At 35.7% G+C, this 17,292-nt stretch overlaps 1 protein-coding gene and 1 pseudogene across 1 annotated transcript; one reads left to right on the top strand and one right to left on the bottom strand.

The window, feature by feature from the left end:
- Nucleotides 1–1,279: 1,279 nt before the first annotated feature.
- On the bottom strand, nucleotides 1,280–2,063 carry LOC120163391 (transcription factor MYB97-like). The gene is made up of 2 exons (XM_039173340.1): nucleotides 1,770–2,063; nucleotides 1,280–1,564 (listed from the first exon to the last, which is right to left on the bottom strand). The coding sequence occupies exons 1-2, from the start codon at nucleotides 2,061–2,063 to the stop codon at nucleotides 1,280–1,282; spliced, it is 579 nt and encodes a 192-aa protein (XP_039029271.1).
- Nucleotides 2,064–3,695: 1,632 nt separating this feature from the next.
- Nucleotides 3,696–13,468, top strand: LOC120163385 (annotated as a pseudogene).
- The last annotated feature ends 3,824 nt before the right edge of the window (nucleotides 13,469–17,292 follow it).

The raw sequence follows: 17,292 nt of genomic DNA, 5'->3' as shown, positions 1-17,292 counted from the left end.
TTAAGTCTTGGGCAGAAATTAACAACATCAGTCATGAGAAGAAAGTCTAAAGAAGCCATGAAAATGTTGAAGTGGCAATTCAGATCATAAGAAAACCAGGAGAATATTAGTATATCATATATCAGTTTATAGCCGTTGTTGTAACTGCTTTTATAGACGTTGCTGTAACTATTTTTGTTAAATCCGTTGTAACAGATTTCTAGTCAGTTGGGCTAGTTAGATGGACTTATCTATATATATAGTGGGCTTGTCCACTATTTAGAATTAGAATGAGTATTTTCTTTTTTTTCTAAATCTTTGTATCTTTCTACTTCACATTCTGAAATATTATTGTCTTCGTACCTTATTCTCTTCTTCTCTCTTGCACTTCCAGTTCACCATAGCTAGATCGTTTGTAGCTATTTTGTTTGATTTCTGTTAATGTCAACCTCACTACGTTAACATGATTTTTATATAAAATAGTTCATTCAAATTTCCCAAGAAAATGCACCATAGTTAGCAAATTCCGGAAAGTTGTCTCAGGATCGAACACTGGAAGACCTCACAGCAGCAGCATGAGTAGGCGAAATATGATCAACAGAGAACAGTGAAGACATATCGTGCATGTCAAGAGCTAGTTGATTTTCATTATCAGTGATAGCCGAGGGTTGCCAGTTGGAGCTTTCGCCACTATCTTTGCACCATTCGTTGATCGCCATGCCCATGGACGTCGGACCATTTTCGTTGATTAGCTTCGAGTAGTCTTCTTCTTCTTCTTTTGTTGAGTTGCAGTACTGTTCATCTCTTTCGGAATTTCCTTGTTGCCTCCGCCATTGGCTTCTGCTGCCAATGCCTGAGCTTCTTGCAACATATCCTCCAACAAACCGTCATTCAAGTTCCCATCTTGGTCCGATTTGAACGGATAGAACAACCCGGAATCAAGATAGGGCTGATGAAGGTTCTTGCTTGACGAAGAAGCAAGATCGAGGGTTACTTGGTTTGAGTAGTTTTGCATATCTGAAAATGATAACATGAAGCTATCGCTGTTGTTGTTGCCTTGGATGTCATCATGCTTGAACCGCTTGTTGCTATTGAAGAAATCATAATCGAAGAGAGGGAGAGTTGGGAAAGGTGGTTGGTTGTTGGGGATGGAAGGGGGGAGATAGGTGGTGGTGGTGTCGAACCAGAAGGGCTATTAAGAGGTGGTGGAGTCGAGGCTAAATTTGGGTTGTGGAGATTCGTCGGCTGCGACATTGTTGCAGCCGAATGAGGGTTGTAGAGAAAGTTTTGTGGTGGTACTCTATGAGGGATGTGAAGAGGGTGAAGTGATGAGGGCATCATTGAGGTGTAGAGAGACATGATGGGAGTTTGGAAGGAGAACAGGAGGTTGCGGTGGTGGAGGTGCTGGGAAGAGGAGCAGGGAGTAGCATCCGCGACTGCAAGTGGTGATGGAGGTGAAGGTGGTGGGGGTACTGAGAATAGTGGGATGAATATCAGGCGGGTAAAGAGGAAGGCCTTGGCGTTGCCTTCTCTTAACTCTTGTGTTCCAATAATTCTTGATTTCATTGTCAGTTCTTCCCGGAAGCTATATTTTGTCATGGAAATATATAGATTTCATTCATTCACACAATCACGTCAAACTATTCATTGTTACCACATTAGTACTAGTAATAATAAATAATCCATCTAGAAAGATCGAGATAAAATTATAAACTATCAGAAGAAAACTCAAAATCGAAATCAAAGTTAAATCTAAACAACTTGATCCATTTAAAGAAAAATTGAGTTACCTGAGTAGCCATTTTAACCCATTTATTTCCCATCTTAGCATGTAACTTAATAATCATCCTTTCTTCTTGTGGAGAAAAAGCTACTTTCTTCAAGTTAGGTCTTAAATGATTAGCCCATCTAAGCCTACAACTCTTCCCACATCGGGCCAACCTGGTGTTCTTGTGTATCGAATTCCAGTTTCCTTCACCGTTAGTCTTCACATATTCCGCCAACAACGCATCCTCCGTCGCCGTCCATGGCCCCTTTTTCAACACCATACCATCTTCTCTCACCCCGTCGCTATTGTTACTCATGTCATTTCCACCCGACGACCCCCGCCCTCGCTTTGAACATTCATTTGGTTGTTTCCTCCCATCATCATCTTCTCCATAGGTTGATGATTCTAGGGACTAAATGTCTATGGGAACTATAGTTGTTGCGACTACCGCCGTTATATAATCATTGATGTAAAGGATTCTACTGTCGACGATTACGATGAATTCAACGACAGAGAGAATTCGAAACCGAAACTAAAGAATAAATATAAAAAAATGTCTTATAATGGATATTGATAAAATTCTTTTGGTTTTATTCTCTTTTTAAGGGAAAATATACAGAAAAAAAACAAAGATATTAAAAATCACACTGTCATATGACTTGGTTTCTTAATGGCGAACCTTTATAAGGAAATGAAAACCTGACAGAGTAAAGAGGACAGATTTTGCTCTGAAACTAAATTACGGTTACGAATAAATAATTACGAAAAATACCAATAAAAAATTAAAATCATAAAATAATATATATGTTTAGAGTTTGAACTCTTAAGGCAAGGTCTAAACTCTATGCCCTTCAAGGGAGAGTTTAACTAAACTCTATGCCCTTCAAGGGAGAGTTTAAGACCCACAAAAGAAGAGGGATCAAAGGGGTAGTACCTAATAACACAATATAGAGGTTGAAATCAATGGTAGACCCTAATAGGCGGCTTATTCATTTATTTTGTTTTTATAGTTTCTTTGGTTTAGTTTGTTTGTAAAGTTTGGTTCTTAGTTCTTCATTTGCTAAGTTGGTAAACTATATTGAAGTATTAAATTATTGGGGGACGAAATCACAAAATTACAATGTCAAATATAAAAATTAATGTATAATATTAGTTTTGCATTCTTTAAATTGAGATCTTCACCTACATTAACATCTTTAATAACATCAATTATCTCTTAAATCAAAAATTCATTGAAGTGGCACCTACAACTGAAATATCCAATCATTAGATCGACTAATTAGAATTTTTCACCTACAATTGTTATCCAGTCGGAGCATATTTCTTATTCCATGTCTAGTAACATACTGACTTAATTTGTAACGATAAATTCCTTCAAGATCAAATGAGTACTCATAACCACATAGTGATAAGTTTTATCTAATAGTTCTGATATCTTTTATTGAAATTTGTATATAAAAGTTTAACCAGCATAAGATTAAGATAAACAAAATTTAATCATTTTAATAAAAAATATTATTATTGTTTAACTCCTTTCATATGTCTAGGATTTCAAAATAATAAAGTATTATTTTATTAAATATAATTTTTTTGCAAATAAAGCTACAAAATTAATATATGGTAAAATTGTAGTTTAGTCCTCCAAAATGATAAATTTTTAATATAGTCTCTTTATGAATTCTCATATAATTTCCTCCGTGTCAGCTATAAATAAGCTCATGAATGGCAGTTAGCGAAAGGAGATTCACTCCGCCAGTTCGTTAGAAACCGGTACGTAATATAATTTCCTTCTCTCTTTCTCATTGTCTAATATATTTTCTCTACATTGATTCAACCATTGTTGTCACCTTCGAATATTCCCCACCCACCCTATGTTCATTCTCCGACGACCACTACGACACGCTCCAATCTCCAGTTTCGTTTGATTCATACGATCATCTGATCGGAAATGGAGATGGAAACCCCTCAGATCGGTTCGTGCTCCAAAGAAGTCCAGAAAATTTATAAAGAATGTTCGAGTTGGCTGATTCAGGTGATTTTAGCTCCTTAATGTTCTTCCCCTCAAAATTTTAGTCACCCTTTGATTATGTATTTGTTTCCATTTTGGGGTAGATAATGATGGGCGCGTTACTGGAAATAATGCAATAAAGTTTCTTTCTATGTCCAATTTATCTCGACAAGATCTCAAGCTGGTTATTCTTCTTTTCTAATTTCTTAATTTGAATCTAATGTTAAGTTTTTACGATTGGTATTTCTCCATTTGTTTATTGTATTGATGATTCCTTGAAGATATGGGCGATTGCGGATTCCAAGAGGCAGGGATATCTCGGTTTCAAAGAATTCATCTGTTGTATGCAGGTATGCGGTTGAAGTTTTATTTAGAATCTGATTATACTTATCTGGGTTTGGACTCGAAGTGAGTGTGAGATACAAGTATGTGTCTGATACAAAATACAAAATCCCATTCTCATGTCGGATCATGTTTCGGATGCATGTAGGGACGGACACAGGATTTTATATTTATGAGGGGGAAATTTATAATATTTTAGGGGACGAAAACAATTATTAATAAATGAAAGAAATATTAAAATATATAAGAATTTGAAACTTTTTAGGGGCGATGCCCCCCCCCTTGGTCCATCAATGGACGCATGTGCTAAATACGGACACTTTAAGGAATATAAAAGAGTCCGGGTAATGTATGGATTATATATTGGTTGATTTCTTCAAAGCTGACCTACTATTACCTTCAACATTTAGCTGGTTTCGCTTGTACAAGATGGTCATGAAATATCACATGATATCCTCCTCAAGGGTGATGGTATGATGATTTAGCTTTGAATATTTATGGAAAAATTTTAAAAGTTTATTTAGCTTGCCTCTGATTTTAAGATATGGTGATGTATTGCAGTGGACTTTGAGAATATCAAACCTCCTAAAATGGAAGGTTTGGATGAATTAATTGAGGTAAGATTTTACTCTTGAAGTCTATGTTTCATATGCTTCACAATCATGAAATCCTTACTATTTTGCTTGATTTATCCAGAAGAAGAAAGATCCTTCGAATTCGAGTAAAACCGACACAGATGGTATATGAATCTCTTATTAGAATTCAATGGATTTATATAACGATCACAACGTGATGTCACAGTTTGGGGACAATGCAGGTGATTCTCTAAAACCAGCATCAATTACATTTCAATGGTTTTCTTCAAAACCATCACAGGTTTGATTTCTCATTGTTTATTGAACTTGTTTGCTTCCTAGTTCTAGTGCAGTTTTCATTCACCTCTTTAACTGTTTTTACTTGTATTCATCCATAGCATATATGGTTAATTAATTTTCATTTTTCTGTTTAAAACAGAAGTTTTTGTCCCATGTGACTTCAGTCCAAGATGGCATAAAGAAACTGTACAATCAAAAGTTAAAGCCATTAGAAGTTGCATATTGTTTTAATGATTTTGTATCCCCATTGTTGGTGAGTGGTAGATGTAATTTCTCTAAATTTGGATTTGATCTTATATTACCATAACTCTTTTTTTCTTAATATACGTATATCACATGTATCCGACACATATTCAGACACAGATAGATAAATATATATTCGATACTCATTCGAGTCGGAATATCATATGTTTTAACTATGATTTTTGTTTATTGCAGACAAACTGTGATTTTGATGCCAAGCCAATGGTTATGCTGTTGGGTCAGTATTCCACTGGGAAAACGACCTTCATTAAACACTTGCTTAAGTGCAATTATCCAGGCAAGTGATCCTCACTGATATGATATAATATAGAAATTAATTAATTACGATAAAATATGATATAGTGTAAAAAATAATATGAACACGAGTACAATAACCAATAATTAAAATTTTATTTCACCATCATTTGCAGGAGCTCACATTGGACCTGAACCAACGACTGACAGATTTGTTGTTATTATGGTACTTCAGAATTTCTGTTCTGTGATTGTATCATGGATGCAATATGATTAGTTTCCATCACTTACCCAATTTGATCATTGATATTTTAAGTCATAAGAGTATAATCTTCCAAATATTTGAAAAAAATTGGAAAAAGTAATCAATATATTCCTATCAGATATGTACTAGTATTCAAGAATCACCAGAGTCCGAGTACTGTGTTTTAATCTCATGTTTCATTTACAGTCATTTCTGTGCATGCAGTCGGGAACTGACGAAAGAAGTGTGCCAGGAAATACTATAGCTGTTCAAGCTGACATGCCATTTACTGGTCTTAATACTTTCGGAACTGCATTTTTGTCGAAGTTTGAGTGTTCTCAGATGCCGCATCCTGTGAGTTAATTGTTCAAACACTAATATACTCTTGTGAACATTAATTCTCAAAATCTAATATTTTGTGTGTTTGATGTATTGAAAGCTCTTGGAGCACATAACATTAGTAGATACACCCGGAGTGTTGTCAGGAGAAAAACAAAGAACACAAAGAGCCTATGATTTTACAGGCGTGACTTCATGGTTTGCTGCAAAATGTGATATTATTCTTCTTCTCTTTGATCCTCACAAACTAGATATAAGTGATGAATTCAAGCGTGTTATTTATTCTTTGCGCGGTCACGACGACAAGATTCGTGTCATTTTCAACAAGGCTGACCAAGTTGATACTCAACAAGTAAGCACCATATCTGCCCTGTTACATGCATGATGCAACTTCGGTGTTCCGAGTTTCAGTTTTTTCTTCTGTCATCCTATTCAGCATCAATGTGTATAATTGCAATGAATACGTCGAACATCAAAATGTGTCCATGGAAGAAATTTTCTTCTTAGATAATTCAGATGGGAGGGTTTTGAGTTGCTTATATTTTCCCTTTCATGATAGTTAATGAGACTTTATGGAGCCTTAATGTGGTCACTAGGGAAAGTCCTTAACACTCCTGAGGTTGTGCGTGTATATATCGGGTAAGCTCTTTCTTGTCATCACATTCACTATGTCTGCAATCACAATCGCATTCGTTACTTGATAGCAGATCATTCAACAACAAGCCCGTGAATGAAGATTTCACATGTCCGATCGGGAAAGAATTGTTCGAGAAAGAACAAGGAGACCTTCTTTCTGACTTGAAAGACATACCAAAGAAGGCTTGTGATCGTCGAGTAAGTTCATTGTACAGTTTGTTTCACATGAATTGAAGAAGACAAGTTTTGAGAAACATGGATATGAATCTACTTGCAGATAAATGAGTTTGTGAAACGTGCTAGAGCAGCCAAGATACATGCTTATATCGTCAGCCATCTTAAGAACGAAATGCCTGCATTTTTTGGGAAAGCTAGTACCCAACAGAGACTAACTGATAATTTGGAAGAAGAATTCGTAAAGGTATCCTCTCTTTGTCTCTCATGTTTTTGCATAAATTGCTTTTATACACACACAAACTATAATTAAGACACCCTATGTGAAAGTTAGGGTTAATTCCACCTGACGTCCTCAAATAATATGGCCTAAATTTTAACTTTTGTCTTTAAACTTTAAAACATTTTAATTGAATCTTAAAAATATTAGTATTGTATCGTTTAGATCTGTCCATTAGCCTAGTTGTAATCTTGGGCATTAAACTATAGCTTGGATCAAATTTGGATCATATAAAAAATATATGTATCAAATTTTAAATAGGAGTAAATACATATTTGGTACATGAACTATAGTTGATTCTTCAATGGTATACAAAAGGTTTTTTCATTCTCAATTTCATATATGAATTTTTTTGTGGTTAACGGGTTTATCCATTTTCGTGACGAAATCTGACATAACCCTTAAAACATCGATTTCATTCTTTTTTTTATAAGATTTGAAGGCCTCGTTAAAAACCTCCTTCTTGATTAATCGAGTTTATATGGAAGCTCCTTAATCAGCGGAATGAGGAAAAGAGTGCCTTAGAATTTCATTGAAGAAAATAAGAATTACACCCTAACAATAGATAAGACAAATAACCCTTACAAAAAGCAACAACCCCCTTTCGAACAATAACCAGAAAAGCAAACGAACCGTGCAAATAACATAAAAGTTAGCCTATACCAGTCTTTGCTAAAGCATCAACATCCATATTAGTTGTCCTTGCAACCCATCTAACAACCCCACAAAAATCCTAAGTTTAACAATAATATCTCTAACAATAAAAGCGTACACAACTGGGCAAGAATCAACATTGTTAATCCAGTCTACTGCTACCCTGCTATCACTCTTAACAATCAGCTGATCTTTAACCATCCCTTGGATAGAGGCAAAGTAAGAAAAACCCCTTTGAATAGCTTTAAGTTCCATCAATGTCGGAGGTCCCAAACCCGCAGAATCCTGAAAAGATCCTAAGATTGCACCTGAATGATCCCTTAAAATACCTCCAAGACCGCTTTTCTTCCAATCACTGCTAGTGGCAGCATCCACATTCAGTTTTATGAAGCCCATAGGAGGAGGTAACCAAGGGATAATAGAAGACTTTAGGAAATTGTAGGACGAATAAGAATCCCCTATTGAAGGATCAGAAATTAAGGAATCCTCATGAATAGAAATATCTTTATGCTTAGCTAGGAACCAAGTAGCAAGCCTAACTCTTGCTAAGAAGAATAATTATGTCTGATCAAGCTTCCCCCTTAAAAAACAATAAAATTTCTGATTTTCCAAATGGTCCAAATAACAACCCCAGTAATGAATGTCCATATAGCCGAATTTGATTTCAACTCATCCCAAGCTAGGAGAAAAGTTTTAGAATCTGCATGAAAAACAGAACTGAACCTCCAAAATTTTAAAAATTTGCTACATAGGGACCACACTATCGAACAAGTAAATAATAAATGTGAGGAAGACTCCTCAGCCTTTTTACAAAGAGAACATAATTCATCCTCAATTCCTTGAACTCCTCTTTTTACCAATTCGGTTTTAATAGCAAGTTTTTTAAGCATAATTTGCCACACTAATGTTTCAACTCTTGGGGGTACCAATCCTCTCCAAACAATATTCTTCCAGAACAGAGCCTCTTTTGAACCTGTTACACACCTCTTAACACAAAAACTGATTGTAAAAACACCATCCCCACTGCCTTTCCAAATCAAGTTATCACTGAAATCTTTAGACAGAGAGACAGAAGAAATGGTGATCATCAAATTACACCATTGTTCAAGCTCCCAATCATTTAAATTCCTTCTTGTTTTCACATCCCAAATCCAACCCATTGGATGAAAATCCCCAAACTCACAAAGCTTGCCAAATTTATTAGAAGAAATAAAAAATAGTCTTGGAAAAAGAACCTGTAACGGATAGTCCGCAGCCCAAATATCTTGCCAAAAATGAATATGCATACCATCACCAACATGAAAACTACAAAGACTACGAAACTTCGAACCAAAGGAGTCTTGCTTGAAATAGTTATTAATCAATGTTCTCCACTGCCATGAAGTATAAGGTGGAATCTTGCTATCAAACAATAACCTTGATGGGTTAATGTTATATTTACTACAAATAAATTTCCTCCAAACAGAACTTCTCTCATTTGCAAACCTCCAAAACCATTTCCCTAGCAGTGCTCTGCTCATACAATTGAGATTTCGGACTCCCAAACCTCCCTCATTCTTCGATTTACACACTTCATCCCAATTAACCCAGTGTATTTTCTTAATTCCATTGCCCCCTCCCCATAAAAAATTAGACATAATTGAATTGAGAGACTTAAGAATTGAAACTGGAATCTTAAACATTGACAAGAAGTACGTAGGCAGTGAACATAAAACCGATTTGATCAATACCAATCTGATAGCTAAAGAAAGAGTAGTTGCCTTCCAACCTGCTAGTTTAGTATGAAAATTCTGCACTACCGGTTCCCAAATAACTGATGAATTCTTACTAGCACCTAGAGGAAGGCCTAGATAGTTAAAGGGGAAACTTCCAACTGCATAGCCAATGAAATCAGCCCAAATTTGAACCTCCTCTTGAGAAATGTTAATTTCGAACAGCCTGCTCTTCTTAAGGTTTAGTTACAGCCCTGACATAACCTCAAATACTCTAAGCACCCTCTTCACATTCGTAATATGAGTCTGCGAAGCTCCACAAAAAATGATTAAATCATCCGCAAACTGCAAGTGTGTAAGATTAAAAGACCCTTCCTCCTTTCCAACTGTCATACCAGAAAATAATCCCTCAGAAACAACCCTTATGATTAATAAGTCCAGCAATTCCCCTACTAGATTAAATAATAAGGGTAAGAGTGAATAGCCCTGTCGAAGGCCCTTGGCCATTGGCCATTGGAAACTCCTCCGATAGAACCCCATTGACTAACACCGAAATTGAAACTGTAGTAACACATCTCTTAATCCAACTGATCCAAGTGGATTCGAAACCCATCTTTTCCATCACCTTGAACAGAATAGGCCAATCAACAGTATCATAAGCGTTCTTGAAATCAACCTTAAATACATAGCCCCTTAGTCCTTTCTTCCTTCAATAATCGATACCCTCATTAGCAATGAGAGAACAATCCAAAATTTATCGACCTAGTATAAAAGCAAATTGAGTCGGGCTGATAATATATCCGATACAACTTCTAAGCCTCCTTGAAAGACAGTTAGATAAAATCTTGTAAACTCTTCCTACTAGGCTTATAGGTCTAAAATCATCAAGGCTCCCACTGTTAGAACCCTTAGGAATGAGGGTGATAAAAGTATGGTTAACACCACGTTCTCAATCTTTCCCCAAATAGAATTTTTGAAAAAAAAATCCAGAATGTTACCCTTTAAAACATACCATAACCTTTTGAAAAAACCCAAGTTCAATCCGTCGGGCCTCGGAGTTTTGTTGCTATCACAAGACTTTAAAGTCTCCCAAACTTCCTCCTCGGAAAATTTCTTCTAAAAGAACACTTTGTTCCAAGGAAATTCTAGAAAAAGTCAGTCCAATATCTTCAACATCTAAAGTAGATCGTTCATTGAATATTTTAAAAAATTGCTCTTTAACTGTGGTCTTTATAACATCTGGATCATGTGATATATTCCCATCAACTTTTAAAACATTCAATGCATTTTGCTTTCTCCTGAGGCACAAGTGTGAAAGTATCTTGTATTCCGATCCCCTTCATTAACCCACCTCTTTCTAGAATTTTGATGCCAAATATGCTCCTCAATTCTATGAAGTCTCCATAATTCTGATCTACAAACACTTAACTCATCAACTATCCCCTGAATCGAACTACCATGCAACTGCTGGGCATCCTCCTCTAGCTTTTGAATTTTCTTTTCTAAATCTGAAATTGCAACTCCCGGAAATTGGTTTTTCTTCCCTGTCCATTTTTTATAGCTAATTTAGAGTTCTTCAAAATACTTAGGATTACAGTTTTTCTCCTAAGATTCTTACAATTTGTAATTGTTTGACTGACCATATCCTCGAAACCTTCTTCCTCCATCAAATAATTGAAAAGTCTAAAAGGCTTTTTGCCCCAATTAGTTCCTCCATTTTGTAACGAAATAGCATTATGGTCTGAAATAGATTTAGGTATAAGTGACTGAATAATCTCAAGAAAAGTAGCCAAGAATTGACCATCCACAAAGAACCTGTCCAATCTAACAAAAGTGGGATCATCTTGGTTATTACACCAAGTGAACCTACCCCCCTCCAAAGGCAGATTAATTAAACCTGCAGACTGAATAAACTGAGAGAAAATCCTCATTGAGAATCTATTCTGAGCTCTACCCACCTTCTCATCTTCACTCAAGTATACATTAAAATCCCCTCCAACACACACAGACAGATTCTGTCAAGAAATGAACACACTAAGTTCTTCAAAAAATCTTTCTTTTTCCTCCTCCACTGAAGGCCCATAAACATTTATGAGAACACATCTGAACTGATTAAATCTGAATTTACCTACAACAGCAATAAATCTTCTGTTGATGCAGTGATCTTCCATCTCAAACACATTATCATCCCAGTAACATAATAACCCCCTGAAGAACAAACAGCTGGAGACTCGATAACACCTCGGAAAGCATTTAACCCGTTCCTCCTTAGAAAAGACCTTTGAATCTTATCAACTTTAGTTTCTTGTAGCCAAAGAAATGAAAGATAATAATTAGAGACTAATCTCTTAACCGCTCTCTGTTTTTCTTTTTTTTCCCAAACCCCTTACATTCCATGAAATAATGACTAATTTTTCCTTCATGAATGATAATTGAAAAATCTCAATTCCCCAATATGGCCCCTTAATTGGCCATATTAAAGCCTTTCTCTAGATTAATAATTTTTTACAGAAAAGCTTCATTCCCCTGTTTCAAAGAAACCCCCAAAATCTGACTCACTTGCCATGTAGCTACTGCTTCGTTTAAGAGGTCCGAGAATACTGAAGAAGATGTTGTAGAAATATTAACTTGTTCTAAAGCTTCCCTTAGCAATAGTATTTTAACTCTTCTATTGGTTAAACCATAATTAGAATAAGAAGAAAGTCTTTCTGAAACACAATCTTCAGGCTGACCATCCAAACTTCTAACACCAGCTTCTTTGACTGAATTTGGATCCTCACTACCTTGTAAAATAGACTCTGTTGTTATATAAGTCTGTTGAACAGATGAGCAGAATTGATCTTTAACCTTCTGTGTATCTAGAACAGCTTCTGTAACATCGATTTCATTCATCAACTTTTTCGTTATATATATAATGTGTTTAAAAATAGTGATTAGAATTAGGACTATTTCTTTTTCTAATATATTAGGTAAAAATTATCCATGTAATATGTACATGTTTTAAGATGTTGTCCACGTGTTTTATATATTGCTCAATATTAGATTCAAGCTTTATTAGAAAAAAGTGAAATTCAAGCTAGCATTTAGTGCCTAAACTAATATAATGACCTAATTAATACAATATTGATATTTTAAAGACTTGAATTTTAAAATTTAGAGATCAATTTAAAATATGAGTAGGTAAAATATAATTAACCCATGAGAATAAACAAATAGGTTAAACAATTATTTCAGTCCCTCTATTATGTTGAAGTATGTGATTTAATAATTTTAATTTGGCATATTTTTCATCTATTTTATGATATTATTAGTCAATTATGTTAATTATTGAGCAAACATAATAACCTAGGAATTCTTGAAAACACTACTTCTAACTCATCAAGCTAACTTTTCTTTATGTTGGAAATAATATTTTTAAGGAAAAAAATATATGTATTAACTATTTAGATCAGCTAATGAAAAAATAAAGAGTAAATTACATGATTAATCACATTCTCTTAAGTTTTGTACATTTTTTCTCAATTTAAAAAACATAATATTTAGGTCACTTTCGCTTTTATTTAATCATTGACAACGCACACTCACCATATAGACGTAGCTGCTCTAACCGAAGACTTTAAGAGAAAATAATACTTCCTTTAATTACTAAGGTTGTTTAATGGGTTCTGATTATATTGATGTATAATTAACTGAAATGATCAAATTCAATAAGGGGGTTTTAAGATAAATAGTGAAATGTGTATGCATGTAATGTATTATGTGTATATATACAGGTTCAAAGAGATCATCACCTACCTCCAGGGGATTTCCCAAATGTGGAAACTTTTAAGGAGATATTGAGGGGTTACAGATTTGACAGATTTGATAAGCTGAAGCCTAAAATGATTCAAGATGTTGATGACATGCTGGGTTATGACATCCCTGATTTGTTGAAGTCTTTAAGGAATCCTTATGATTAATTAATTTAATCAATCCACTCCGCCAATACTATATATACTACCTCACATTTATTGTCTGTACATCATCTCTAGAAAAACAAGAAACAATATGTAGATGTAGATGTAGATGTAGATGTAGATGTAGATGTAGATGTAGATGCATTTATCCATGTAGTTGTATTAATTTTATATTTTATAATCATGTATAAAACATTATTATATATTTATATAAAGGTTTTGACTTCGTGTATTTTATCTTTTTGAATAGTTTTGGTGATTAAAAAGTAATATTTATTCAGAATATTTTTTAATTATTGATGATGCATACACACTTTGCAGATGCAACTGCTTGAATTCAAAACCTCAGAAGAAAATAATACTCACTTTAACCACTAATGTCATTCAATCGGTTCAACTTCTTCGTGTATTTTTATTTACATTATTTGCATAGACGAATCTGTGTTGGGGTTCAAAGGGGTTCTGGTCCCTGTAAAAGTTTTATATATTCATATACTTTGGCCTAATATTATTTTGGTTCATGTCAAAATAAGTACTGAAATTAAAAAATAAAAGAATTTATAAAATATTTAATTAAGTAGAAGTCGAACTAAAGAATGATAATTCTATGTTCTCAAATTTTTTGGTATAATAACAATTTAAGTCATTATAAATTTAAATATTAGACAAATAGATATTATTTTCTAAATTTTAAATTTAAATACCTAATAAACTATTACGAAAGTGACCATATTTAAAGATTACCTAATAACTTTCATAAAAGCTATAACTAACATGTTCACCATGTTAACATATATAAGAATCAAAGTATAGCTACCCCACCATTCATCCGGCCACCCACCACCTTTTTCTCGGTGCTGTATTTTGTTTGAACTTTGAAAGCGGATATAAACATATACACATGATATGCTTCTAACTCTCTTTATTTCGTTAGAAATGACCATCCAACTTAGTTGGTAGAGCACAAGGTTTTTAATCTTAAGGTCGTAGGATCGAGTCTCATGGAGGGCATTTCATAATTTGGAAGTCTCCTACGAAAGCTGCTCTTAACCTAGTGTTGGGGGCAGCCTACTATCTTACTTACCCGTTTAACCATTACATATGGGAACAAGGGACATCCATTTCTCTTTATTTCATCAAAGGATGATGGGGGCAGATTTTATTGGCACATTCGTGGTTTGCAAAAGCATGTGCATATTATCTTTCATGTTATTAGTTTTTGGGTCTTTACTTTTAGATTTTATAATTTATTTTTCTTTTTTGATGTTAGATTAATGTTCTCGTCTTCCTCTGAAATATGACACTTGCTCATGGTCAGGGTTGGTCATTCGTGGCCTTTGATAGACTCCAGACTCTTTCTCCTCCTTTTTGCTCTATCGAAAATCTTTATAAGAATGTGATTGACCCGTTTGAATTCAATAGAGAGAGAATATCATCTCCCTTCTCTCTAGAGGTTTTCCTCTTTGGTTCTTTCCCGATTTCTTCTATGTTGAGTCATGGAGTTTAGGTTTATGAGGTCCCCGGTGGACATCAAAACAGTCATGGTCAAACGGTTGTGTCAAGTTATTAGGTTCCGGTAGAGAGCATCTTTTCCGGTGTCACTTTTGTTCTTCATCCTTTGTGGGAAGAGAAGACGGTACAAGTAATTATGTTTACTATTGGAGTTACTTATTCGATCTATGTTTTGTGCAGGATTTCCTTATGGTGCGAAGGTGCCAAAACTGGTTAGAGAGAGGTGAAGTTGACAAAGGGAGCCTCCAGTGGATGTTACAGTTAGTTAGATATTCAAAGTGAAGAAATGTTGAAATTATGAAGGAGACAGAGTGTTGGAAGTTCTACTATAAATGTAACAAGATAAAAAAATGGTTAAAGATAGATCAATCTACTCGTCAAAGGAAGGTCGCACTAACAAGAATGGTAAACGGCCAAGGGGTAGAGAAGATTACGGGCCGAAAAAGCTTTGGGGTGTTTGATCGAGGGAAGGGGAAGAAGGAAGGTTCACGAGTTCCAAGGGAAGATTGTGCAAATCAAGCGTGTACTTTGGAAGAAAGCTGAAGAAAGATTATGGTGTACGGGCTACTGTTTCGATCCCTTTGAGGATTAAAAATGTTGAGATGGCTCAGGTGAATAGAGGGATGGTGTGGCCTAATTATGGTAAAAAAAAGTCTTGAGGACAAAAGGAAATGGATGTGGATAGATGTGGGGAGATATGCCTTGGACTTCTAAATTGCAAGATATTAGTGGAGGTACGATGTACAGACCGAGGTAAAGAGAGGGAAAGGGATGAAACTCTACTCTCCTTTTGAGTCAATCCTTCAAGATATCAAAGTTCAAACTGGGGAAAAGGGAGCGTTAACCGAGGATTCATAAGAGAAGGAAGAAATACAGAGATCTGGGACAGATTTTGTAAATCATACAAGTACTACGGTAAGGATTCTAGGAATAGACAAGGCACAGATATCAAAATTCAGAACTGGTTCGGAAGGGAAGAATGTACTACGACTTTTGTGGAAAAAAGAAAGGAAGAATCCAAGTTTGGGAAATTTTACCATAGAAAAGCGGGATTACTCGAGGAAGGAAAGTGAGATACCTGCAGGGATGTCAAAGTGCTGACAAAATTTGTTCGCAGTAGTGATGGGTACAAAAGGGTTTATAGGAGGTCTTATCGGGGGCAGCTACTGAACCGAGGTTACAGAAGGTGCTTTCCTCATAACATCAGCAGTGTTCAAAGTAACAGTCGGGGCTGTGGTAGATTTCATATTAAAGGAAACAAAGGTACAATGCTGGGCAGTATCCGCTAGGTAAAATGAGCTAACAAACTTGGACAGCGCATTGGAAAACCGAGATTGTCAAGAATTGATAGAACCCTTCAAGCTGATGGGGAATCAGGTCACAAAGTGGCATGGAAAATTGGGAAAATGCGGGATCGTTTCTTCTCAAAGGAGAGGAAAAAAATCTCCACCCGACTCACTTTGGCAATTTGCGCCTATTGCTTGCTTCTTGCTCTATCTCATGATTTCTCTTCCAACCCTCGTTTTTCCTTTACGTTCTTTGCTCCCAAAGTCAAGATGTTGGAAGAATTGGCTTACCTCATACAACAACTCCATTTCACCGATAAGGAATCAGAGGAAATAGAAACTCCAAGAGTCATTAGCAAAGAATACCTTGTGGTTATGGATCGATGGGTTATGGCTAAGCTAATCGGGTACAAGAAAGTTGATTATGAAGTTATCTTGAAAGTGTTTCGTTCCATTTGGGGAAGCGAAAGGTTGGCGAACTCTATCATTTTACGGGTAAACATGTTCCTATTCACGTTCAAATCCTTGGATGATAAGTTGGCAATCATGAGAAGAACCCCATAGAGCTTCGATGGGAACATGCTAGCCTTAGCGCACTATGACCCACCGCTTAGCTTGGAGGAGTATGATTTCGCGCCTTTAGCCATTTGGGTAAGGATCCATGAGCTTTCATTGGGGCTCATGTGCAAGATTCCGACCATCAAAGTCGGCAACAAACTCGGCCAAACTATAGCGGTCGGGTAAAGGGCGAATGAAAGACTATCTCAGAGTTAGAGTGGAAATCGATAGCACCAAACCGCTTAGAAGATGTGCCAAGATGGGGAAAATGGCAAATGGCCAGCCAAGGAGGTGTCTTCTCAAGTATGAACGCCTCCTTTCATTTTGCCATTGGTGTGGCATCATTGGCAACGTTATTATCGAGTTCCTCGGTTACTCAGCGCAGCTCCAACAACCACTTCAATACGGGGAATGAATTCGTGTGGCGTCAACAAGATCTATGGAGAAGAACAGCTGCACGAGGCGGGAAGG

Source organism: Hibiscus syriacus, unplaced genomic scaffold (genome assembly GCF_006381635.1).
Source record: "Hibiscus syriacus cultivar Baekdansim isolate YM2019G1 unplaced genomic scaffold, ASM638163v2 tig00111445_pilon, whole genome shotgun sequence".
Taxonomy (NCBI): domain Eukaryota; kingdom Viridiplantae; phylum Streptophyta; class Magnoliopsida; order Malvales; family Malvaceae; genus Hibiscus; species Hibiscus syriacus.
This window is presented reverse-complemented; position numbering and strand designations above follow the sequence as displayed.

Coding starts and splice junctions, on each gene's coding strand:
- LOC120163391 (XM_039173340.1), bottom strand. CDS start 2,063: ATGAGTAACAATAGCGACGGGGTGAGAGAAGATGGTATGGTGTTGAAA. Junction 1,565..1,769: donor GGGTTAAAATGGCTACTCAG/GTAACTCAATTT, acceptor GACAAAATATAG/CTTCCGGGAAGAACTGACAA.